At 40.0% G+C, this 26,714-nt stretch overlaps 1 protein-coding gene and 1 long non-coding RNA gene across 3 annotated transcripts in view; one reads left to right on the top strand and one right to left on the bottom strand.

Annotated features, from left to right (window-relative positions):
- On the bottom strand, positions 1-25,659 carry BEND2 (BEN domain containing 2). 2 transcript variants are annotated; one of them, XM_085211484.1, is made up of 11 exons: positions 25,484-25,659; positions 15,720-15,880; positions 14,348-14,419; positions 14,092-14,166; positions 11,815-11,919; positions 9,235-9,745; positions 7,993-8,193; positions 6,872-6,993; positions 6,037-6,250; positions 4,585-4,788; positions 1-2,681 (listed from the first exon to the last, which is right to left on the bottom strand). In XM_085211484.1, exons 1-11 carry the CDS (start codon positions 25,494-25,496, stop codon positions 2,545-2,547), a joined length of 1,815 nt encoding a protein of 604 aa, XP_085067610.1. In that variant the 5' UTR covers positions 25,497-25,659; the 3' UTR covers positions 1-2,544. The 2 variants fall into 2 exon arrangements, with proteins under 2 accessions (XP_085067610.1, XP_085067617.1); XM_085211491.1 differs by lacking the exon at positions 25,484-25,659 and adding an exon at positions 21,310-21,535.
- LOC146545593 (uncharacterized) overlaps positions 25,472-26,714 on the top strand; it is a 7,174-nt gene continuing 5,931 nt past the window's right edge. Inside the window, exon 1 of the long non-coding RNA XR_014880128.1 lies at positions 25,472-25,609. This is a non-coding gene — a long non-coding RNA (uncharacterized LOC146545593). The remainder of the gene's footprint in view (positions 25,610-26,714) is intronic.

The following is a 26,714-nucleotide window of genomic DNA, read 5'->3' on the forward strand; positions in this document are numbered from 1 at the left end:
TTTAGGCAAGGAGCTACATGCTAGTTTTATTCATAAAATACTTCTCCTAAGTGCAAAATATTTTATTTTATAAATGTTAGCAAAAAGTGATACATTTCTAACAGAACCAAGAAAACTATTTCTACTTTTATTCAATTTTCTTTTCAATATGGAAGCTAGAGGTATGCACCACACCAACAGATTTCAGTGCCAGTCAGGTCATTCAATAAATACATCATTCTACTTTTCCAGTCTATCTGTGACAGTGAAAAGGTTTCATATATGTGCTGAAAAAATATAAGCATTTTTAGCTTTTTTTTTTCCCCTCGGGTTTGGAACTAATAAGATCTACACACAATATAAAGTTCTTTGCATTTGCAAATAACATTGTATAGAACAGTAACAGGTGAATGTCAGAAGTAACCCAGAAGAACAAATGTTCTTGTGTCACAAACCAACACCAGTACGTTATCTCTATTTGAAAAAATACATATATATCAATTTAGCCTATTTCTTAAATCCTACAGAAGATGTCAGCAAGGAGCTTGTTAGGGAAACTTAGTAATTTCCTATTTGATAAGGCCATTGCGTATTCTAACTTACAATAAGAAAACTGATTATATGCTGTGTATAATAAACTGCCCTTTTGTTACGAATAGAAGTCAAAGCATGTACCAGTATCTTCGCTAATTTTATCCTATAGCTAAAAACAGAAAGAAACAAAAAAGCACAACACCAAACCATGGAACCTTTGGCTCAAAGGGGATGGATTTAGCTAAATCTCGTTCTGTCACATATGCAGCTTAAGCCAAAGTTGCTCCAACCATTAGAAGTGAATCTGGTTCCTTGTGTCAGCTTTATGAGGAGCTATTTTCTATGAAAAAGCTGGATGCTTGAGGTTAAGCTCAGAGATCATACAACTGGAAAGGCAAACACATGTACCAATTAGCCACTACTGGAAAGGAAAGCAAGAGGCATTGTATAGGATTTCTGAGACAAAGTTTTGGTAGCGGAGTGGCTGCAGGTGTGGCTTTTGTGAAAAGACAGAAGGAGATGACCATGTCACACATGGCCAGTTCCAATCATCTCCAAAAGAGACTCATCACTGGCCAGTGCTAAGTCTGTGATAACATATTTAAGAAAGAGTGAAGAATCTTGTGTTGCTGCCATGAGAAAGGAGTTAGAAAATGTGAGAAGCAGCCCTGCAGACACCAAGGTCAGTGCAGGAGGATGGCAGGTGCTCCAGGTGTGGAGCGTAAATTCCCTGTAATCCCTGGAGAGGCCCATGGTGGAGCAGCTGGATATGGCCTGATGGAGGCTACAGCCTACAGGGGACCCACTCTGGAGCAGTCCGTGAAGCACAGCATACCTATGCGAGGGACCCTAAATTGGAGCAGGAGCAGAGAGTGACCATTAAGGAGAGGAAGAGACAAAGCGTTAGGGACTGATCGCAGCCCCCATTTCTCTGCGCCATTCAAGGAGAGGTGGGAGAATCAAAACTAAAGTTAAACCTAGGAAAAAGGGATAAGAGTGGAGGAGAAATATGGTTTTGGTTTTGTTTTGATTTCTCACTTTTCTACTCTTGTTTTGAATCACCAATAAATAAGGAATCTTCACCAAATCAAGTCTCCTTTGTTTATGATGGTTACTGTTGAGTGATCTCCCCGTCTGTATTTTGACTATTCATTTTATTTTCTCTCCCAGTCCTGTTAAGTATGGGGAGTGAAAGAGCAGCTTGGAGATTACCTGGCAGCCAGCTTATGTTAAACTACCACATATGAAATTTAATATATATGAAGCCATTTATTTCTATATATGTATTTTTCAGGTTCCCATATCCTAATAATTTTCAAAAAGAGATCTTATTTTTTCAGTTCACTAATAAATCTCAGTGCTCTGCCGAAGAGCAAGCAAGGGCAGGAATAATCACTGCACATCTTTCACAATTTAAGTTTACAACAACAGGACAAAAAGCCTTCAGAACAGCAGCGTAACTGGACAGCAAAGCAAATATGTCTAGCCCTGTGGACCAGCAGCCACAGTCCTGAACATTAAAAGCTATGGCTGGGAGCTTGATAAAGAGTACCACTGATGCTGGTCATCTCTGACTGCATAAGAACAGTATGCAGCACATGTCCTTACAGTGTTAACTAGAGGTTCAAGCACTAGAAGATAATGGAAATTATTCTTTCTTAAATCTGAACCAGGGTCCAAATCCTCTAGACGTCTAGATGAAAGTTGCAGTGAATTTGCACCTTGTGGACATCAGACCTGATTAGACATATGCCACTGTGCAGCTGACTATGCCCCCCAAAGAAGTACTGTCATCAGTTTTCATCATGATAAAACAAAAACCTTGGGCTGTTTGTTCTGGATATTTTTTTTCTTGCTCTTGTAGCGCTAAATCAGAATGAAGCTAATTTACCTCCTCGTACACAGTGCAATAGTTTAGCTGACTATTAATCGTCCTTCATGGAGGTCCTTTTTTCCCTCTCGACACTTCTACCTACTTCTGCTGTCTTGATCATAGGTATATTCTTAGAATGCCTAAGGTTGGAGGACACCTTAAAGGATTCCAGCTGTAGCCTTTTTGTGGTCATGTCTGAGACTGCGGATTGTACTGTTTATGGCAGCCACGCATGCCTTCCAATCATATCCAGTTTCCCTTAGATCAAAGGATGGGTAATTCTCTTGAAGAAAGTCTAAAAATAAACATATCAGAGTAAATTATCAATTATTTATGCAAGTTACATTCTCTTGTTGGATGTAATTCAATCAAAACAAGCGCATCCAAAACAGAACAACTTAGGTCCAGTATGAGCATTGAACAGCAGAATTAAAGAGCAAATATTTTTCCCCTCTGTTTGAGATACTTGACAGTGACAAAAAGGTCTAAGCATTAAAACAAAACATGCAAAGCAAACAAGGAGCCATTTACATGGGCTTGATCCCTTAGAAATGTTGATGTTCTTTTCCTAAAGCAAAAAGTCTCAGCCTCCATTTCAGAATGCGTGTGGCAAGACTATGCCCTCCTTCAGAGGATCTCTGACAATTAAATAAAGAATTTACAGGAATCCTCTTGTTTCTGGTGGATAGTACCAGAGATAACTTTGTTCCATCCTTTAGAAATGTGGGGATGAAGGGTAGATCATGAGAGTCTTTTCCAACCTAAAGTCACTAAACTATAACACAGCAACTTAACACAACACAACTCTAGAGAAACAACAGTGACAGAAAAGCAGCAGGAATTTCTCCCTTACTTATCTAGTTACAGTACAGTAAACAAATACTTGACTTAGGTAGCAAAGGAGTAAATAAGGTAAGACTGCAGCACTTTTCTGCCTTTCAACATGTAAAATGATTTGTTTTAAGATCAGATTTTTCTTTTATTTCTTTTTTTAATTTCTGATAAGAAGTTTTCTTCTTCATGAACCATGCTGTGAGTCTATGCTGGGCTAGAGAAGAATATCTTGCAGAACGCAAAAAGCACCTGCTACAACTCCAGCCACAATTTACCCACTCTGATTCTGGAATAGGATTTGCAAACAGAATAAATAATGCTAATTTCCTAAAGACATCACGGATTCACGTAAGCTGAAGAAATAGCAGAACTGTCTATATTGCTACAATGAAGTATGAGGGCTGTTCCAAAAGTAATACCTCTATCAAATAGTCTTATTATGCTATTTGTATCTGTAGTAGTAGTGGGAATAAACAGGAGGCACTGCTTTCAGAGAAACATATGTAATTTCTTAGGCAACGAGGGATCATGGGTGGCTTCTATTCTAATTTCCTTCCCAAAGCAGGGTCAGCTCTGTGGTCAGACCAGGTTGCTCTGGACTTTGCACACTAAGGAGAGGAAAAAGGACAGAGAAAGCACAGTCACATAGCAACCTGCTCCACTGTTTGACTGCCCTCAGGAAGAAAAAGGTTCTTCTCAAGTCCAGTCTCCATCTCTCATTTCTATTTAAGCCATTGATCAATCATCCTTCCACATTCAATTGAGTGCTGCTGAGAGCTGGGCTCTGTCTTCGTAATAAAATACTTTTAGGTACTGGCAGACCACAAGTACATGCCTGTGGTGCCTTCTCTCTTAGACCAAGTAAGTCCAGTTGCCTCAATGGACATGAGTTCTAGTCCACTGTCCTGTCTGATGGCCAATGAGCTCCCAGCTACAAGTCACCAGAATAAGCCAAACTCTGCTCTCCTAAGCTACAAGGTGTGTACTCTCAAACCTTTTCAACTCTCACCAGGATCTTGAGGTTCACTGTTTTATATTCTCTATAAGAAATACCACCACAGAATTTCACACCAGAACCAGAGCACCAGAACCTGATGTGCTTTACTTCTGGTTGGCCTATCCAGCACCTATATCAAGAAGTTGCCCCTGATATCTATCAGAATCCCCTAGAACTGCTTCCATCTTCCAGCACGCTGCCCTTTCAAGCAGATATTGAGATAGAATTCTCCCACAAGAACCAGGTTTGTCTTCTGGAGACTTCCCTGACGAGCCTGAATATGGATCCATCAACTTTCTCTCAACTATTTCCACTGCTTGTACTAATATATCCCCCCAATTATCTGAACAGAGATTTTTGTTCTTACCTCTGAGAGCATTAATTCTGTTGCAGTCCAACGGACTCATACCACGTTCAATATTACCATAAACATTGCTTTTCACCAGAACATCTTCGGTGAACAGATGACGAATGAGGTAGCGAGCTGACAGCTCTGGCCGAGACTTCCCCTTTGCTACATAAATGACTGAGACAGGCAACTGAACATTGCGCCACGCACTTCCAAGGAGTTCTGAAAAGGATACAGGGAGAGAAGTATTTTACCTACCCAATATTTACTGTCCTGCAAAGCGGCTGTGTCATACTAAAACTAGAACAAAATAATTCTCCCCTGAAACCACTGTACTGGCTTGGAAAGACCAGAGCAAAACCATAACATCACAGCTAATTCTAAAGTATAACAGATTGTAGACAGATGTCCAAGTAGTCGAAAAAATGTGCCAGTTTTACAATAGTGTAACAGCACTTCTTACAAAATCTCAGCAATGCTAGCGACGTAGTCTGCATTATTAATGACTGCTTTCTAAATTGTTTTCCTCTTGCGTGAAAAGAAGATGCTATTTCAATTACAGACATAAATTTCCACTTTTACAGTGGTGCTCAGATCCTCTAAGTGGAAACTGGAAACAGTGAATATTTTTGCAGCAACTTGAACTGACTTCACTGCAACATTAATATTATACATACAAATATTAATGCTATATATATATATATGCACATGTAAAATATAAGTATATATATAAAGCAGGTATAAATATTAAAAATTATAGCGATACAATTCAGTAGTTTGTGGGGTCAAAGTCACCTAATGAATCTTGGGTGCAGGTTCAGATCTGCTAGAGCCCCACAACAAATCTAATCAAATAAATTATTTCCAAAGGCAATGAACCTCAGCTCATTTTTTCTTGAATCCCTCTACAGGTATCACATGCTACACGTGGATATTTTTTTCCATCTGATGTGTATTATCCTATATTGTTTAAAAAAAAAAGATTAAAGGTTACCCTCAGACTTCTATTGTCCTAAATTTTGGTTTTACAGAATGATATGTTTTTCTTCTGAAATTGCAATATCGTTTTACAGATATTCCAAGATAGCTCACTCTATGAGAGTGTTTTCCAAATTAAAAAGCAAATTTCCAATAAAAAAGGGACAAGTGTGAAATAATTATTGAAAAAGTGAATGACTAAGCAGACTACGTCTTACAACTGAAACTTCCAGTTTTATAGTCGATGTGTATTATGGACATGTGCAGATGCAAACATGCTCTGTTAGCCAGATCATATTCCTGTTCATTCCCAAGATGCCGTATATACATACATATATATACAAACCAAGAGAACACCTTTGAAGAGAGAATTGTGTTGTACAGTAAAGATATCTGCTCAACTATTTCACTTACAGTAACATTTTCTGCTTTTTACTGACTATTAAAAAGATAACACATATAAATTCACAGGATGCAAATTCTTCCATTTACCCATGGGTTCCAGAGACTGCAGTTTCTTGACTGAAGGTGTATGGAAAGATTCTGGGAACTTATCCCATCCTGAATTTTGCAGACTGTCACTTGTAGAAATGGTCATCTTGTGAGAATTTTGAGAACTCCCTTTACTGTCTTCATTGCAGTTTAAATCTACACAAAGAGATGTATCTGGACTGTCAGCCAATTTCTCTTTTCCATTAGCTATCTCCTGAAAGATATTAAATGAAGTTAACACATGTACAGGAAAAAGCCTACCAGTCTTTTAATCAGTGTTTTGCATTTAGAATAGGTCAGATTCCACATATATACAATACTGTTAGTCCTGAATCTCAACCAGCAAAGGCACAAGTGAAACAGGAAAAAAAAAAATAGTCATAGATCTGCACAAAGCTTTTTAGAAGAAGGAGTGAATGGAGTGACGGGTGTTTTGGGAGTGATGTTTCAGTCAATATAAAATCGAAATGCATGACTGGATATACCTTATGGAAAGCCAGCGAAAAGAGTATTATCAGTTATGTGCTCAAGCTCACAATTAAAACTGACGCTACTCCTGGGCAACATTTGTAGTACTTTCCTTTTAGTATCCTATGTCTACGCATCTCTTGTTGACTGAAGTCTGGACATGGAGCAGGAAGACAATGTGAGGAATATGCTTCCAGTATTCCCCATATGGAGCTACTGCTGCAATCAGCAGAGACATGCTGAACAATGCAAAAGATGGAACCCAAGGAATTTCCATTTAGAGCACTCACTTGATGAGTCAAATAATTCATTTTACAAGGAAACACATACTTAGTACTTAATAAATTATCACCTTCAGACAACTTACTTGGTTTATTTTTGTTTCAGAGTGCAAACAGCGGATCATAGCATTGACATGTGTGATACAGGTTTTCCAGTCTTTTCCATATTCACTCAAATCATAGTTTGGAAAGTTAGCTGCCAGAAATTCTGCATATAAAACGTACAAAATTTATTAAGATTCATGACAAAAAAAAAAAACCATGACAAGTATTTAAAAGTCTTCTTGTTTAGAAAGAAGAGAAGGCTCAGGATTGCTTGATTACACTTCTCCATTTAGGAGCTTTGTATTTCTAGCTTTTATTAAAAAGAGACGGGAAGCTCAATTTTGTAGTGCTACTTAGCTTCAAAACAGAAGAGGTACACTGCTATCTCTTTGATGTGTTTCAATAATGCTTTTACTATTAAGTAATTTGTGGTAGAAGTAGGAAAAAGATGCAATTTATTGTACAAACTTTTTTTTTTTTTTTTTTTTTTTTACAAAAAGCTGAGTAATGCTGATGCTGCAACTACATAACATGGTCTATGCAACCTATGCCAGCTTTAAGTAGGAAATGAGGAAATGCACGGGTTCACACGTGCGTGCTATAGGGCATTGGGTAAATGGCCTGCCAACATTTAAAAAAAAATAAAAAATTAAAAGTCCTTCCACCTTCACGACTTCTCAAACAAACAAGAAAAGTGAAATTAAGAGCAGGAAAGCAGTGTATAAGAATAATGAGATAACCTTTGTCCCAAGTATACCACAACTATAAACAAATCAACCAACCAACCAAACCCACCCACAAAATCAATGTCACACAAGCAAAGTAAGTAGTAACAAAAAAATTAAGAACACTTGGCATAATTGATGAACATGAAGTAAATGAAACTAGAAAAAAGCAGAACTGTTTTATCTGTATTGAAAAAAAAAAAATCAACATTGAGGATCACAAGGCAGGATTTTCAAAAACCAAAAGACACAGCAGAGTTCAGCACATTCACAACAGTGTTCAGTAGTTGAGAAGTTGCTGGACAATGATTATGACTATCCTAGAGAAAAGAATACATTCTTTCACCATTAAGTAATTTGTGATAGAAGTAGGTAAAAGTGAAAATCTCTAAGTACCAAGTAGAACATACATCTGTGCATTTTGAAAGGTATCATACCTCTTATTGCAGTCATTTTATTAGGATCCAGTGAACACCACCCTTGTGTACTCACTCCTATAACGCTACACAACAAAGATTCCTTGGGGAACAAGACACGAACTAAGTAGCGCGCTGCATACTTTGGTTTAGTCTTTTGCCGAGCTTTCATCAAATAGTTTCCAAGAACTTTCACATTTCTCACTGGGTCACCAACATATTCTTTTGTAAAACAAAACCAAAGAAATTATTTTTAAAAAGTAAATATATATGTATCATAGAACCACTAAGGTTGGAAAAAAACCCCTATGATCAGCTGGTCCAGCCATCTACCTCCCACCAATATTGCCCACTAAACCACATCTCTGAGTATACTTGTACCCCTGTACCGTTTCCTTAAACACCTCCAGGGATGGTGAATCCACCACCTTCCTGGGCAGCAGGTTCCAATGCCTCATCACTGTTTCTGAGAAGAAATTGTTCCTAATATCTCACCTGAATCTCCTGTGATACAACTCGAGGCCATTTCCTCTTGTCACATCACTGTTATCTGGGAGACACCTCCCCACAATTCCCTTTCAGGCACTTGTAGAGAGCAATAGGGTCTCCCTTGAGCTTCTTATAAGCTCTCCCCTGAGCCTCCTATATATATATATATATGCACTTAAAAATATATTTAAAATATATTGTTTATAATAATGCAATAACGTAAAGAATTCATCATTTTCTGTGGAATATATTATTTTGAAAGAAACCAAACACTGGAGGAAAGAACAGATTTTCCACAAATAAAAAACATTCTTTAAGAAGAGAACAGATTTTTCCTTCACACAAATCAGGTATATTGCTTTCTTTGCAGGCATATGCCCCAACTTTACAGGCAGACTCTTTTGTGTTTTTTGAAACACGCATAGTATGGATGTATTACTCATAATACACGCAAGTCAAAGATAGTTTACATCAAGAATACTAAGAGAGAATAAAAGGACTTAGTCTTATAAATAACACAAAGGCTTGTCTTAGTCTATGTAACAGCATATACGCTGCACAAAGGTTTTTAAATCGATCCTCAGCATATTAAACATTCCTAAGACATTCAAGAATTCTAAGCCCTATTCTATCATAAAAGCGCTTGTAAAGCAGCTGGTTTTACTCCTTTACTTTTCTTAAATAATGATAAATAGATTTCTTGAGGCAGAATTTTTTACATTAGCAGCAATTTTTTAGCCCACGCACCTGCATATTTATTACAAAAAAACTCACCAAAGCTTGGATGTATGGAGACTGATGAAGATGGCACTTCTTTACTAATGTTTACATTCCCAGACGCACTTCTGTAGTTCACCACCACTGCTTCATTTCCCAAACCTGTTTCAGATGGTGCTGGCATCACTGATGATGCTGCTGAAGATGATGCAATGTTGACAGAACTTTCAACAGTAGCTGAAAGATTTGGTTGTGGAAGAAGGTCAGGGATGCTGTCAGCTGCTGTAAACTGTGAATGCAAGGAATGTGTAGAAACTATGGTGGGGAGTGGAGGGCTCTGCCTAGGAACAGGCTGCTGAGATTCAAGTTCAACAGTCTGTTGAACGCTATTTTTTGTGGAATTCACCTGAACATGGCTATTTCGTAAAGCAGCCCTTATGACTGGGTTATGCCTTCCTCGGCCCGGTGAAGAGAGATGAAGACTTGAAGCCCTTTCCATAGATTTTTGTACTTTTATTTTTCCTTGGGGCAAATGACTGGAACTTCTGTATGTAAATCCAACTGGTTTCTGTAAATTTGATTCAGAAAACAATAAAAAGGTTAAATTAGATACATCTGGTCTTTCACAAACCAAGAAGAACACAGTTGAATAATTATGCTATTGGCAACAGTCTGCCACAGAATCACAAAATGGATGAGGCTGGAAGGGACATCCGTGTCCATCTGGTCCAACATGTGCTCAAGTAGGGACAGCCAGAGCAGGTTGTCCAGGACCACATCCAGACATCTTTTGAAGATCTCCAAGGAGGAGACCCTACAACTTCTCTAGGCAGGCTGAGTCAGCATCCACACACAGTAAAGAATCCCTCTGGTATTTTCATTTATGCTCATTGCCTCTTGTCCTGTCACTGTGTACCACTGAAAAGAGCCTGGTTCATCACCTTTGCATCCTGCCTTCAGTAATTTATAAACATAGATGAGATTCCCTCCATGTCTTCTCTTGTCCAGGGTGAACATTCCCAGCTCTCTCAGCCTCTTCTCATAGGAGAGGCGTCTGCTCCCTTCATCATTTTTGTGGCCCAGTGTTGGACTTTTCCTAGCATGTCCACATGCATGTTGTACTGAGGGAGCCCAGAACTGGTCACAGTAGTCCAGTACTCTCCACTAACGTAGCTCATCTTTGTCATGAAACCAACACTATTCTTTTCTCTTCTATTCTCATTTCTAAGTCAGACACTAAACATTTATCTTGTCAGTCATCTTCTGTCCAAGCTGTCTCTTCATCATTTGTTCGTTGGCTGAAGACATTCAATATCCAGACCCTGTTTGCAGACTCCATAATAAATAAAATGGACAGAGATGGGTTGAGCTTTCTGTTATCTGGAGACCTTTCATTATGAAAAACATGCACCCTAAGACATTCATTCTATTTCAAAAATCAGTCAATGAGTAGGAGTTAACAAATACAGATGCGTTGGGTTTTTTTATTGTTAGATCAGAGGTCTGAACATATTCTACCCTTGCAACCTTTAAAAATCTATCACCTGAATAAAGACGTTGCTGAAGGTTTGTCCATTTCTCCAACTAATAAATCATAGTACCTTTACCATGAAACTCCTGAGTTATATCCTTAACACATGGCAGACGTAACAATATACAGCTATAAAAAATGAAAGCATTCGTGATGGTTTTAAAGAGCAAATGCATGACAGCTTATTGTGGCTAACAACAACAGTTTGTTCCATGAATCCCTATGTTTGGATGACTGTACAGTACAAGCTGGTACAACAACAACACTTTCCTAAATAAAATGTAATACTTTATTAATTACAAACACGCACAAGACTGGCTTCACTTTTACTCAACCTTAATGCAAATAACCTACTGATCTCTTGATATTTTTTGACATCAGAATCACTCTGTCACATTAAAAGCTTTGCAATATTGTCAACAAAAGAAAGGTCACTAGAGAATTCATAACCTTCTTCAAAAATTACCTGCTTTTCCCTTTAAAGAGTATGTGTACTTAGTCACAAGTACTAATATTCTGTCTCTTAAGTTACCAGAGGATTAACCATGAAGAACAAAGTGGATAGTGCACTCAGCAGCGTGTCTTCTACAAAATTTTGAAGAAAGGCATTTTATTACAAAAATATACTTCTGTATTATGTAATGGAGATGACAACACACTGTTGAGACCAAAAATCAATTTGCTAATAGAACCAGCCTGTCTGGATTCTGTGAGGCATAAACTCTCCTCTAATTCCAGAAACCAACAAGGCAGTACTACTGGTACTATTTGGTAAAGCAGTAACATCAATATACACAAGTATAAGACAATCTAGAGAATTCCTTCCTGTTCTTTACAATACAAACAGAATTTTAAAGCACCTGTGGCGTTATCCTGAGTTTGAAGGACACTGGCGGTTCTCTGACCAGTGCTCAGTAACAACACAGAAGATTATTAATGACATAGAATAAGAAATCTAAGTCAAATTAATTGAAATGGAATCTACACCTACTAGTTTGCTACTAATTTTCTTCTTAGTGACAGAAGAGGATTTTTTTTTAAATAAGCATCAGAAGAAACGAGAGAATTAAAGGTAAATCTGAGTTTCTCAGTTCTGTAATACTCACAGGTTTGAGTAACAGTGGCCTAGCACAAGTATGCTGCATTTCTGAGACCTTTTGATGAAGCAGGTCAAGTTTTTTATCCAGTTTCTGAATGGAATCGTACATGGCCTGATAACAAAAGCAGAGGTGAAAACAGGATTGCTTCTCAAGAACCCAATTTCATATCTGAAGAAATCAAGAGAGTTCCGTTAAAGGCAAAATTCTCTCCCTGTAATGGGGCAAGATTAGCAGATGATAAATACCCTCTGTAAGTAAATTAAAGAGCAATTTACGCACAAAATGTAAATAGCAATGGTAAACATCACAGTAAAAAGAATTTTCAGAGAAGCCCACTCCAGCTACACTAACATGGTTGGCACTTACAGGTTGTTCTTCCTGCTTCTGTCATGTTTTATTTTATCTAACATTCCATGGAATCAATACTTCACCACTCTTTCAGAGAAGAAATTGTTCCTCATGCCCAACCTGAACCCCCGCTGGTGCAACCAGATGCCATTCCCTCTTGTCCTAGCACTGTTACCTGGGAGAACTGGCCAACTCCCACTTCACCACAACCTCCTTTCAGGAGCTGTAGAGATTGACAAGGTCTGCCTTGAGCCTCCTCATCTCCAGACTGAAAAGTTTGCTTAGCCACTCCCCATAATAAGACTTATACTTCAGACCCTTCCCCATCTTCACTGCCCTTCTTTGGATATGCTCCAGGGCCTCAATGTCTTTCTTGTAGAGAGAAGCCCAAAATTACAGACAATCTCAAAAGTACCAAATCTCAAAAGTAAGCTTTTGAGATGTCATGAATGTCATGATACACTATTTAAATTCATAATAAGTTTGCAAGCACACAGTTCAAAGGCTCACAGGCAGTCCCTGAAATACTGATTTTTACGTGAGTAATGGGAAATACATTTAGAACAGTACTGTCTGTAAAGTTAAATTCCTAAATGGAATTGAATCTGGACAAGAATGTCAAAGACAAGAAGAATTGCTCGTAGAAGCACACATGTCACAGAAGGAAGACCAGGGAAAATGCGAGTCCACTGCTAAATGAAACAGAGGAACTTGTTATATGGGGAAGGGAAAAGATGGAAGCACTGAACGCCTTCTTTGCCTCAGCTTTTAGTAATCCCCAGTTCCAGAGACCGGGAAAAGACAAGGGAAAGAAGACATCTTCTTGGTACAAGAGGATCAGTTCAGGGAACAATTAAGCAAACTGGACATTTGTAAGTTCATAGACCCTGATGGGATGCACCTTTGAGTGCAAAGAAAGCTCATGGATGTCACTGCAAGATCACTCTTGATAATGTTGACAATCATGGCAACAAGAAGTGCCCAATGACTGGAGGAAAGTAAACATCACTTCACACATCAGTCCCTGCGAAGGTATTGGAGTAGCAAATCCTGGAAAACATTTCCAGGCACACAAAGGACAAGAAGATAATCAGGACTAATCAATCACCACTGTTTCACCATGCTTGACCAACTTCTGCAATGAAATGACCAGCCTGATGGGTGACGGGACATTACTGGCTGCCTGGTATTCAGTAAGGATTCTATTCCTCCTAAGTTCATTGTAAACAAGCTCAGTGATGCAGACTGGAAATCAGCTGAATAGTCAGATCTACAGGTAGAATGATCTGTGGTTCAAAGTCAAATTGGAGACCACAAAGGTCAATAGCAGGTTCAGAGCGTTGTTAATTATGTATATACCTAAGGATATTTACTGGACATTGATGCTTAGTTACAAGTCACTCACAATTGTCCTCTCTAAAGTGTTGCCTGTCACGTGAATCTCTTTCACCCTATGGAGTACTTTGACTTGAGAGTCAGGTAAGTGCTCACCTGAATAAGGGATGGCCTTAATTTTCAGTACAGTGATATTCAAATTTATCAGCTACTGCTTCAGTAGCCAATATCAAAAAAACTTGCCAAAACAAAACTACCAAGATTCTGGGACAGTTCCGGCAAGCCTGGTACCTACAAAAGCTGGGCATGGGCAAAAGTCAGATCTTTCTCATTACTGGAGAGCTCCTCACAATCAATCATTTTGTATTAAAGCTTAAGATTTGAAAAATATCCATGCCAGTTGTATGAAGAGCTCAGAGTACAAAGAAACAGATTCCTGTCTCATTGAAAATACCATAGTTAAGTGAAAGTTAACAATTCCAGTAGACAACTGGAAAGACTGAAATCTCAGGTTACCAAATATTAAATTTAACTAAAATTGTTTAAATGTCATTAAAGAGAGGGAAAAAAAAAAAAAAACAACAAAAAAGAGAGAGATACCTGGCAATAACTTAGGACTTCCGTGAGAGTTTTCTGCTGATCTCCAATGTAGGAAGCTTCAGATACAACACTCCCCTTTTTCATTAAAATAGTATAAAAAAGAAGTTTAATTAAGCAATATATACACAGTCTTAGGTTATGACATAAAGTCAACAAATCCCAACTGCAAACATCACATATTATTTCAGTCTATCCTAAAACATGCATCCCCAAGACAACTTTTCAAAGTCAATCAAACAAAAGAAAGTTGACTTACGCATTCATAATCTGGTTCATACTCATAAATTACATTCTCGCTGTCTTCATATTCTCCTTCACTGGTTCTTGTCTGGGAAATGACAGAAATAACTTGAAATGTAAAAAACAACAGACATCCAATTGCAGCTATATTCTCTACACAGCTATAAAAGGGCCTGAGGCAGTCAGATTTAACAAAGACATCTTATTCACATGCCTATAGTTAAGTCATACGAATACTCAGCTCATTTCTAGTTTAAGAATATTGTATTTTTCTTTAAAATCAACCTCTTGCCTATTAATAATAACATGTATGTATTTTTAATTGGCTAGGCTAAGTCAGAATTTTCTCATCTACTGTTGTACAGCTACTGTTACATAGTTATACAGTTAGTGATACACTATTTATCCAGGCTTATGTAATCATGAGACTCCACGCTGATTTTTATACCCATTTAAATAAACCTATGGGGAAAAAAATCCAGACTTTTATTTCCCTCTTTTTAACTCTGCACACAGATACTGTAGAAATGTAGAACTTCGCAAACTCAAAGAAGTGTTTCATGTTTGAAAGGCATTGCACGAAAACTCCTTTTAGATGGGGATCAATAGTGCCACCACCTGGACAATGCTGATGTTTCTCTTTTACTGGATAGAAGCAGCTCCCATCCATTACACGTGACGGTTTTTGTGTCAACCCCTTGTCCAAATAGATCAACAAAACCACACCAAAATCTAAGCCAAAAGATCCACCAACAAAACCTGGAATTGGCTGCCCAGTGAGGTGCTGGAGTCACCGACCCTGGAGGTGCTCAAGGAATGTTTGGATGTTGTGATGAAGGACATGGTTTAGTGAGAGCTATTGGTGATGCGTGGACGGTTGGACTGGATGATCTTGTAGGTCTTTTCCAACTTTGGTGATTCTGTGATTCATTATACACAATGGTTTTTGTGTCTCCTTTCCCCTAAACTTTATAGGAAGGAAGTCCACTGTTTAAACATTATATGCCCCAACCTCTAAAATTTAAGAAATTAACTTTTGCATGTTGACACAAACAAAGTTTCAGATCTGCCTCAAGATAAAAATATACCTAATTGGTCTTTGATCAGAGCTGTCCATGAGAGTCAACCCCTATTCACCATGAAGTTCCAACTCTATTATCTTAAACTCCACAAATAAATTTTTACTGTTAAATATGAGCATCTACATGAAAAATCAGAAGTTGCTTTCTTGTGTAGACAAGCTTCTATACAAAGTACAGCATCCAGCACAAGGTTTTACCCTTGCTAGGAGGTACAGTACAAATATCATAATCAAACAAACACAAAAAATGAAAGGACAAATGATGTTTCCAGTAACACTGAAGGGGCTGCTGTCTGGCTACACATACCACGTTCTGTCCCACTGGAGTAGGGGCAAGTCGCTTTCTTTTATTACACGAAGACACAAAATCCATTTTTTCAGGGACGTGGCCATTTCCTCTCTGTGTACTTGCAGAATGGCTCTTTTGTGATTCCACTTGTCCAGCCAGGACCAACAAACCTTCACTTCCTGGAAAAGAGGAGGAAAAGCAAAGAACATCAGTAGCTTTTTCCCTTTGAAATAAGCATTTGATTATGAACACATGCACAGTCACTTAAACACAACTACAACAACAAACAAAAACTAACCATCACTTTCAACTGCTTGGTTATTTGAAATGTTTAATCCTCAGCTGTTCCTTCCCCACATTTACAGGGTCTCCTCTACCTATTTCTGCCACTGTAAAACTGTACAAAGAAAAAAGATCAGCTCCAGGTATGCCTTCTTGTGTGCCAATGTAGGTCAGGGATTCCCAAACACAAACTAGTTACATGGTTCAAAAAATGGCTCTACCTCAATATGGGGTCTGGCACACAGTTAAAAAAAACCACAATACTGCTACAATTCAAGCAACTGAAAATGATAATCTTTTCCAACACCCTAAAATAAAACCCTACAGCTCTCACCAAACTCCATTTAATAAAATTTTAACTGATGTGCTTTACTTTTACCCATCATCTGTGTTTTCACATCCTACCTTCTTAAGGGCAGGGACTCTCCTCTTTTGAGAACAGCCCTAATGCTGTTGTCTTAAGCTTGCCATGGGAATACTGGGCAGAGCTGCAGAAGATACCATGGCCACTCTTCAAAAACATGAGAAACCCTGGCAGTTTTCAACACAGTCTTTATGCTTTGGGGATGTTCACAGTGAGGAGATGAGCATTCCTCTCCTCTGCTGGCCTGTTCCCTGCCAAGCAACTGCAGACACCACACCTGACTTACACACTGTACAACCTGCTTCAAAGAAAGGAAAGAGGTGAGGAAAGTCACTGCAATGTTAACAAAGCAATGGGAGAAAGGGACTCCGGAAAATCATTTCTATGCTATCGAAGCCAAATGCCCATGTATATGAGAGAAGGGCTCCTTAAGCAGCCTGTTAACCAGAAACAACGCCAGGGAGATGTGGCTCTTGGTGGAGTTTGTACTGGTGACATTGCCCTTGTTCAGAGGTGGGGGTTGGAAACAAACAGCTTACAATCTTACCCCCAAGAGGAATCTTCTTTCAGTTAGGATAACCTTCTTAGCCAGACCTCTCAAATTATTTTACTACCAAATATGGCCAGCCCCTAACAAAGGCATTGAAAACAAAACTACCAGCCAACCGCCATCAACAAAATAGCTTGTCACCCCTCCCTCTCCCTTGTAGTTCTTTCAAATCCCATAGGATTGCCAGACCTGCATTTTAGAGGACCTGAAGGATGTTACTGGATTCTCACAGTTGATACAGAAAAAAATTTCTAAAATTTTTCATATAAGTCCATTATTTACAGGTTTGTACCTCAAACTTCCAGGAAAGAGCTATGGCAGCTCATTAAAAAGAAATAAATGAAAACAATTTTGTGAGAAAATAAAGAGTAAACTGTTTTATCTTGATTTTTGTATATTCTAGCTATAGATCAAGCTAAGTACTATAGAGATAGGATTTGCAGAATAAAGGACATTAAAAAATGAGAAAAGCTGAAGAAGCTGTACAAGACCTTGTAAAGAACAAGACCAGGCATAAAAAGGTAAAACTAAGTCTCTACATTTCTATCTGCTGTGAATGAGCATTTGGAAAGCTGAAGAAGTACGGTGGAGAATTTCTGTGGATACCCAAAGCACATTCCTCCCAAGTAAAAGGGTCCGCATGAGAAAAGTTACTAGGATAGTTTTTACTACTCTTGCAAAATAACCAAATCAATTGATTTTACACCTGGCCTGAAGGAAAAACTAACATTTGGGGTCTTCAACACTTGAGTCTAGTGGAAGGCCACAGAGATGATCAGAGGGCTGGAGCACCTCCTCTATGGGGACAGGCAGAGAGAGCTTGGGGTTCTTCAGCCTGGAGAAGAGAAAGCTCCAGGCAGACCTTATAGCTGCCTTCCAGTACCTGAAGGGGACTTACAGGAAAGCTGAGATGGGCCTTTTCATAAGGGCATCTAGCGACAGAATGAGGCAAAATGGCTTTGAACTGGAAGAGGGCAGATTCAAAATAGATATTAGAAAGAAATTCTTTACTGTGAGAGTGGTGAGACACTGGAACAGGTTGTCCAGTGAGGCTGTGAATACCCCTTCCCTGGAAGCATTCAAGGCCAGGTTGGATGGGATTCTGAGCAACCTGGTCTAGTGGAAGGTGTCCCTGCCTATAGCAGAGGGGTTGGAACTAGATGATCTTAAAGGTCCCTTCCAACCTAAACCATTCTACGATCACAGAAATAAAGGGGGAGAAAACCATTTCAAACTGAATGAGAACAAGTTAAAAATATCAAAAAGTAAAGGGAACTGCTTGGCTTTTATGTACTAGAATAGAAAGGGCCAGGACAGATAAAATTAGTAATATGTTCAGACTCATTTTAAAAAAATTACATGAATTGCTCAGACAAATAAAAATGCAGCAAAGCTGGTAGAAGGTGAGAGAGAAAGAGATAATGGTCTCAAGTTGTGCCAGGGGAGGATCAGGTTGGGTATCAGGAAAAAATTATTCTCAGAAAAAGTGGTAAGGCAGTGGCACAGGCTGCCCAGGGAGGTGGTGGAGTCACCATCCCTGGAGGTGTTCAAGGACTGTGCAGATATAGCACTGAGGGACATGGTTAGTGGGCATGGTGTGACAGGTTGACAATTGGACTAGATGATCATAGCAGTCTTTTCTAATCTTAATGATACTGTGATTCTACATATATGAGATCAGTGGTAGCTAGACTACTACAGGTAACTCAACTTGTAATCAGAACCAACAAGTGAATTACAAAAATAAATAATTGCTCAATACTTGTTCTTTCATGTGAGCATTAAGACCTTGTAGGAAATTACCAGGCTTGCTGTGTTAACCTACAGAGCAAACACAAATTGGCAGAGTATCGGTGAAACCAGGCTAAGCAAGAATGCGATTTAATAAACAAAGTTATCTTGCACCACTGGGCTTGAACAAAGGCAGGAGCTGAACAGCTTGCTTATGTGGGCAAAGCACCTGACAGACGTGGAGATGTGAAGTTTAACATCACACCTAGGGCCTGAGTGATGCCTGCAGTGGTGTGGAGGCCTCAGTGTGGTGTTGTTTCTTGCAGTGAGTGCAGTGTTGTCTCAGTAAAGCTGGAAGTGCAGCCTTGCCTCTGTACTGAACTTTGACCTCAACATCCTCTGCCTTTAATTAACAACATAACAAGCCTTGTTAAAAAGCTTATCAGCACACGACCTCATCAAGAATATAAATATAGCCCTCTGCCAGCACTCTATTGAGGAGTCACTCTATGGGCCTGGGTGCATTGGCAGTTATCGGGGACACCTCTTTTGGTAAGAAATTGCACTGTCTTTATTTTGTGGATGATATCTGAGTGAATTGTTAATTAATTACTTAAGATATTTAATATTAATACAGCTAGTGCATTCATTTCTCAATGTCAATTCCAAATCTGTTATCTACTGCCTCATTAAACTATTCATGACTTCGCAAAACTGTCTCAGTGAGAGTCCTTGAGAAGGCTCTGAGAAGCAAACGTTAAGTGGCCATACACATAATCTTCTAGACATAAACTGGTGACCAAGCACAGGACTAAGACTGGGCTTGGCTAGAAAGCAAGGGGGTCCTTTTTGATCCTCATGACTCAACAAGAGGGCTTCCCCAACTGTCTATGCTTCAGACACATGCCCTTAATGCAACAGACCTACCTACTCAGCTCCAGTGTTTGCTTCCTTACTCAAACCACTCAATCTCTCTGTCTCTGCCATGCAGACCAAGCCAGCATTCATCTCTTAGAACTAAGCATCCCCAGAACTGAGACCCTGGGACCTGGCAGTACTGTGGGACAAACACCAAAGCAGGTATGAAGACATGCTGGAAGTGGGAGCGTAGGGTGCCAGGATAAATGCTCTAGCAGTGTATGCCCTCAAACACTAGATACTTTCTGCAGACATAGGAGAACGCCAGCTTCACCTGAAGAAACATTAGCTAGCTGAGACAGTTACCTTTTGAACTATTTGCAATGATGTTAAACTAATCAGCTTCATGATTGACTCCCCAGATTTAGATTTAAGTACAAATATGACCAAAAAAAAAAAAAAAAAGATAGTAAAAGCGATACTGAGCTTTTAGACATAAAGGAATAAGTAGAAAGCATAACAGTAGTGCTCTGCAGCAGCAGGGAGGAATAATGACCTACATCTGTATCTCAAGTGAGCTTGCTTTGCCAGCTAAATATTTGTAGGCAAGAAGATATGAGACAAAAAATAAGAGAAACAAGTTTAGACAGACAGAACCAGACCTGGAGAAAATGCACTGCTCTACAACACACCAGCCTAAGACGGTGGTTGAATAAAAACAGTCAGAGAGATTTTAGTTCAAAGTGTTAAGTTCAACAGCTAAGATAAGTTTAGGTCATGTTTTGGTGTTTTGGCTACATGTCATTATATTCTATTTCACCAAGACGGTGCTAGCGATCAACAACAACGGAAGCTCTAAGCCTAAGGATTACAAAATAAAGAAATAGATAGATAAATAAATAGGTAAATAAATAACCTTTTAAAGACAATCATACCAACATATCACATTTGCTTTGCTGATAATCGAATACTTCTTGATTTCCTGAAACCAAGGTGAAATGTGTTCCTCATAATAGATGCAAAAAAAATTTATAATAAACTCTATTGTCAAATAAAAGACTAAGGAAATTAAAATTTTGCAAATGCACCTGATAACACTGAGAAACTAAGATGTGTGGGACACTGCTGAAGAGAAATAGCAATAAGAACCTCTATTAACTCAACAGGCTGGGAAAAAAAGAAGTAGTAAATAACATCACTTAACTACAGTTATATTCTTTGCTAACTTAGCAATACTGCTACCCAGACTCAAGACACAATCTGAAGAGCTATGATTTAGTTTTGTCTGAGTCAATGGAAAATTGGACAAGGTTTCTGAGAGCCTTTGATATTAGATGCAAAAATAACAACAGTTAATTAAAAAAATAAAATAAAATCAAAGGCTACTCAGAGCTAGTATTTACCACTCTGAATAGTCATCTTACTACTACTGCACACTGCTATCAGCAATGCTCCTCTTGGCTGTTAACCTAGAAGCCGCATCTTCTACATTATGTTTTTTCATGTCATTTGCTCTCCAAATCCTTTTCCTAAGTGCTAATAATTAGCTAACTCATTCCTTGGTATAAACAAGAAAGTCTTTCTTTAAACAAACTAATATTTCAGTGGGATAGCTATTAATAAGGATCTCTAAATTAATAACTTAATGGCCTCTTATTTTTAAACACACTGCCAAATGATTTCTATAAAGTAGCTTTCAAATAAAACATGTTTGAAAGACAGGTTACACAACGACAACGCATTAAAGACAGAAACACTGAAAATACAGCATTAAAATTACCTACTAACTATGAGATCACCAAAGAAAAACGAAGTGCAACAACCATATGTAAGTTGAGGCACATGGATAACACTACTGTTTACTTCAAATTTCCATGGCATGCAGCTTTGTGTACACAGACCACTTTCTCCATCTTGTATTTCAGATTTGTCAATAATCACTGCTTCAACATAATCCTCAACATACACAGGTTTGTAATCTACTAGCAAGTGCAGAAAGACAAAAAGGTTAAGTCTATAGACACTATTCTGCATATGAGATGACAACTCGTATCATGCCTAGCATTATCTCAGTTCTACCAAAAGCAGTCTTAAAAACAGTTTCACTTTAAATTTAAGTATGAGGTCACTTACAAACATATGTATTGAGGTTTTAGTGCACACTAGAAAGGAAATGGCTTACTGTTAGTGGCAGGATTTCTAGAAGTGTTAGCACCTAACTCCTCCTACAGTATCCTCCTTCAACACTAACAAGCACTTTTGAAAACCCCACCATTTACATTTAAGTATCCAATAGAGAAAGACACAGTAATTTGGTTTTGAAATTTTACTTCTACATATTACAATCCAAAGAAATCAGTATGCTAATTGTAACGGCACATTTGGCATTCAGGTCAAACAAAACATCAGCTCCCAGTGAGATACTGTGCAGAAACACTGAATGGTAAACCCACTGATTAACCATATCATGTCAAGAAAAACTGTCCTTATTTCAGAGTAACTATATTACAGCTAGACTTGGCATTTGGAGGAGAGCAAGAGAGCAGAATTTATTCTTGAAAAACAAATTAATGGAAGGAATCATATTGTGAAGCACTGAACTATGCTAAGAAATACTACTTAAATTCAGCCAGCACACATATAATGACACTCTTTAACGATATGAACATATCATATTTAACACAGGATCTCTGCCCCATTCGCTGTACAAGATGAACTGAGCCCCAGGGATGAATCAGAGCTACACAGTTTTAACAGTGCCCTCCTTCCTCCTTCCTTACTCTTACGCAAACAAGTCATTCCAAATCCTGCTCCCTTCCTTTTGCTCCAGATATTTAATTACAAGAGACTCCTTTTATTGTTGTTATTGTTGACCATCATTTGGTATTCTACATACTTTGAGAGTTAACTGAGAGGCATGATAAGTGCATTGGCAGTGAAACGGCTGAGAACAGAACACCTATTCTCCTAGACTTTTTGGTTTTCTCAATGAATCTATTTTGCCAATGTAGCCCAGTCATTTCTCAACAGAAACTGAAGGATAAGCAAATTTCTTGATGTCAGTCATATGGTACAACTCCTTACTTGAAAATAAATAAATAAAAAATCCCTGAATGCTTCTGAGAACTGCTAATCTAGAATAACTAGTTAAATTAGAATCATAGAATCACCAACGTTGGAAAAAGACCTTCAAGATCATCCATCTACCACCAATATTTCCTACTAAACCATGTCCTTTAGTACAACATCTAAACGTTTCTTGAACACCTTCAAAGGATAGTGACTAACAACCTCCTTGGGAAGTTCCAGTGTGTTCTAGTTCCCATTCCAGTGCCTAATCACTATTTTAGAGAAGGAATATTTTCCTAATATCCAACTTGATTATGCATATTAAAGGAAAAAAGAAGAAGAAAAAAAGAAAAAGAAAAAACAAAAGTAATGCCTCCCATTTATCTCCATGGAAACTACAACAATAACCTACTAGGTTATAAAAAAAAAAAAAAAAGAAGAAGAAGAAGAAGAATCAAAGCATGCAAATGACCAATAAACACCACTTTAATACATATTTGGTAAGATCTCCAAATGTCCTAGTGCATACAGCTAGATGGCCTTTGTTATGGTTTCTCCAATCTGGCAGGGATCTCTCAATAGAAACTGGAAATGATTCCTTCCCTGCACTCTTCTCCATGTCCAGAAGAAAACATTTGACAACAACCCAAGCGGAAGGGTGGACCAGAACCTCTCAGGTAGTGATAACACAACAGAAAAGATGAACCAAACCTGCAATCCTACTCAAAGAAAAAAGTCTAAATCCAGAAGAGCTATTTTATATGTATCCTAAGTCACAAAAGAGCCAACTGGCATTAACAAGGACCACATACAGATCCCCTTGTGCCTATGGCCTGATACCTATGCCAATACAAAAAGAAGTGAGCTAACACAAAGGACAACTGTGCCAGCCATGTCTTCCTGTGGCAGCATCAACTTATCCCCGCTTTCAGCAATTACTTGCATATTAACTCAGTCTCATTGCAGAGACGAGATTTTTAACGTTTCTGCATACTTACATCTTGAAAGCTGTGAGCACAGAAGTGCAACCAGAACATCAGCTGAAGTCTGGAGAAGAACTGACAGACTACTCCCCTACTACTACTTTCAACCTCCCCAAGCACATCACTAAATAAATACACCACATACGCTACTGAAAAAAGGAAGGGCTTCTACTGAGTCAAAAATTACTTACTGAATGCTCTCATTCCCTTCACAAACAGAAGTTTGTAACAGTAATGTGGGTGACCTAAGGCTGAGGATGCTGAAAGCAGTGAATACTAACAAAGTATATCCTAGCCTCAGTAACAATGTTTCTGCTAGTTACTAGATTTAGTCACTATAACTAAATCAAGTTTTTCATAGAAAAGTAGATTTCATAAAGATGCTTAAACATTGCACTCAGAAAAACTGGGTACCATCCACCTCATGTTGATTCCGTGAAGTCAATACACTTCTAATATTGTCCTTAATCTGAATTGTTGCTCACCTGCAGAAGACAATCAGAAACAGTTAATTTAGGATGCTGTTGTCAGAAACCTGCATGACTGAAACTTGCAAGATTAAGGCAATGCGATTCTATACTAAGCAAACACTAATTGCTACAGCGAGAAAAGTAATGAAACCATATTTCCTGTGTATTTAACTTTCGTATTCAGATTGCCAAGGTGCTAGTGAGATCAAAACTCAAGGTGCAGCAAGCCTTACAGTGAGGCCTCTGATGTTTGATAAGATATGAGGAGCAGCTGAGGCTGTCAGTTTGCTCAGTGCAGAGCAGAGGAGCTGAGGGGAGGCTGCAGCTCTGCTCTGTGTGACAGCGACAGGGCCTGAGGGAACAGCATGGAGCTGTGTCAGGGGAGGAACAGCTGGGGGTCACAGAATCACAGAATTGTAGGGCTTGGAAGGGACCTCTAGAGATCATCGAGACCAACCCCCCTGCCAAAGCAGGTTCCCTACACCAGGTTGCACAGGTAGGCGTCCAGGCGAGACTTGAATATCTCCAGAGAAGGAGACTCCACAACCTCCCTGGGTCAGGGAAAGGGTCTGCACCACAGGGCGGTGGGCACAGCCAGAGTTCAACACTCTCACACACTGGATGTGATTTTAGGTGGTACTGTGTAGAGCCAGGGGTTGGACGGCATGATCCTTGTGGGTCCCTTCCAACTTGGGTATTCTATGGGTCTATGATAGCCATCATACGACACATATGTGTGAAGAATAGTATTAACAGCTCCTTTTTCTTACCACTGAGGTATTCAGAGCAGTTTTTGTACTGAATATCGCTGAGTAAGAGCAAAAACCAGTCAGGAGAGCACAAAACTGAGGATAAGGAGATGGACTGGACACACACCTCATTACATTTCCCTAATGACTACACCAGGATTGCTGTGCTTCCTTACCATCCTACAGCCAAATCGCACCCCTCTGTTCCATGCTACACAGTGAGAGGACCTCAGCTTAAGCCAAACCAAACCAAAATCTCACTGGGTCACATCAGGACACGGGGCTGGAACCTCTTGGGTAGGCTGAGGTCCCTGAAAGCAGTGACAAGCTGAACGAGCTCCAAAGCGTGCGAGCCAGCATGAAGGTTACTCCTTTCCTTACTGCCGCTGTCACCACATTACTTTCCGACCACTCAGCGGTAGCATCACCGACACTGCACTGGCCCCAGCTCGGCGCACGGAGCTACAGCCCTCCTCCCAGAACAGAGACCACCCCGGCTCCCCACCGCCTCCACCCCGCACCGCCCGTGACGCGCCGCCGACGGGCAGAAGCGAGAGCCAATGAGCGCGTCCCGCCGCGCTGGCGTCAACCAATAGGAAAGCGCGGTGGGCGTGGCTCGGTGGAGAGCGTTGCGGCCGTTGCGAACGATGAAGGAGCGTACTGCGACTTCGGCGCCTCTCCCGCTCCTTTCCTCTCTCGAGGGGCGGCGGCCGCCGGGAGCCTTACCTGCGGCGGACATGGCGGAAGGGGCTGTGGGGCGCTGAGCCCCGATCGGCCCGGGTGGGGGGAGGGCGGCGGCACAGGCAGGTGCGGACGGAATACGGCGTTGGAAACGGAAGCGGCTTCTCCGACGTGAGCGCCGAACTGTTTCGGAGCAGTGCGGCTGCGCGCTGGGCACGGGGCCGCGCCCGGCAAACGGGAGGCAGGCGGGCGGGGGCGGGGCTGCCGCTCTGTGGGCCGGGAGGCCGGAGGCTGGGCTTGGAGGTGCGAGGAGCTGTGAGATTGTATGCTTTTTGTCCAATCCCTGTCTGTCTCCTTCATCTCTGTATGCCAAAGCTCTTAATTGTTTGGAATTGGATTTGTAAATTGAGCGGCGAATAGTTTAAATATGTAGATGGCGTCTGTGTAGATCTGTTGTTGCTGTGTACGGTGGAGCTATGGGGATCTCCTCTCGTGGGATGTAGTGCTGAGGACCAGCCTGGAGCATAACGGCACAAAGACAAGTGATAGGACAAGGGGAAACAGCTTTAAAATAAAAGGGAGGAGATTTAGATTAGAGATTAGGGGAAAATTCTTCACTCAGAGGTTGGTGAGGTGCTGGCACCCAGAGAAGCTGTGGTGCCCCATCCCTGGAGGCGCTCAAGGCCAGGTTGGATGGGGCTTTGGACAGTTGAGCTGGCAGGGAGGTGGAACTGGATGGGTTTTAAGGTCCCTTCCAACCCAAGCCATTCTTTGAAAGGCAGGCAGGAACCTGGCAAAGGAGAGCCCTGCTCAGGGTTCTCCGTTGCCAGGTTCATGAGGGCTGTGCTGTCAGAGCTTCAGCCCCAGCTGCAGGTGTGAAACTTGGCCCTGTGAAGCAACAGCAGGGGAGACTAAGGGGTAGGTGCCTGGGGCTATAGAACATGTGGTTTGATATGGGGGAAGGGCATTTCAGTATGGTACAAGATGATTAGAGGATTCCTTAGAGGAGGAACCAACAGTAAGGAAAGGGATGGATGTAACTAAATTGTGGAGGAACAAGTAAACCCTCATAATACATTTTTCCGTGAAGTGCAGTGTTTTTGTGGATGGGAGTGTGAGTGCAAGAATTGGAGAACTAGTGATGGTCAGGCAGGTTACCCAAACAGTAGATAAAGCCAGGAGTTTCTGTAAGGATGAGGCTATGGTGGGAAGTTCCGCCTGAAGCATTAGTGGGAGGGGGAACGGATTCTGACAGCAGCTACACAGGGCTGTGGCC

The sequence above is a fragment of the Meleagris gallopavo genome, chromosome 1 (assembly GCF_905368555.1).
Source record: "Meleagris gallopavo chromosome 1, MGAL_WU_HG_1.1, whole genome shotgun sequence".
NCBI classification, from domain to species: Eukaryota; Metazoa; Chordata; class Aves; order Galliformes; family Phasianidae; genus Meleagris; species Meleagris gallopavo.

What these genes read in the sequence shown, in the direction of transcription:
- BEND2 (XM_085211491.1), bottom strand. Translation starts at nt 21,520, where the DNA reads ATGCAGAATAGTGTCTATAGACTTAACCTTTTTGTCTTTCTGCACTTG. An exon ending in GGCCACTGTTACTCAAACCT is followed by an intron (nt 9,746 to 11,814) that starts GTGAGTATTACA and finishes TCAAATTTACAG; the next exon opens with AAACCAGTTGGATTTACATA. An exon ending in GCAGTCTCTGGAACCCATGG is followed by an intron (nt 4,789 to 6,036) that starts GTAAATGGAAGA and finishes TATCCTTTTCAG; the next exon opens with AACTCCTTGGAAGTGCGTGG.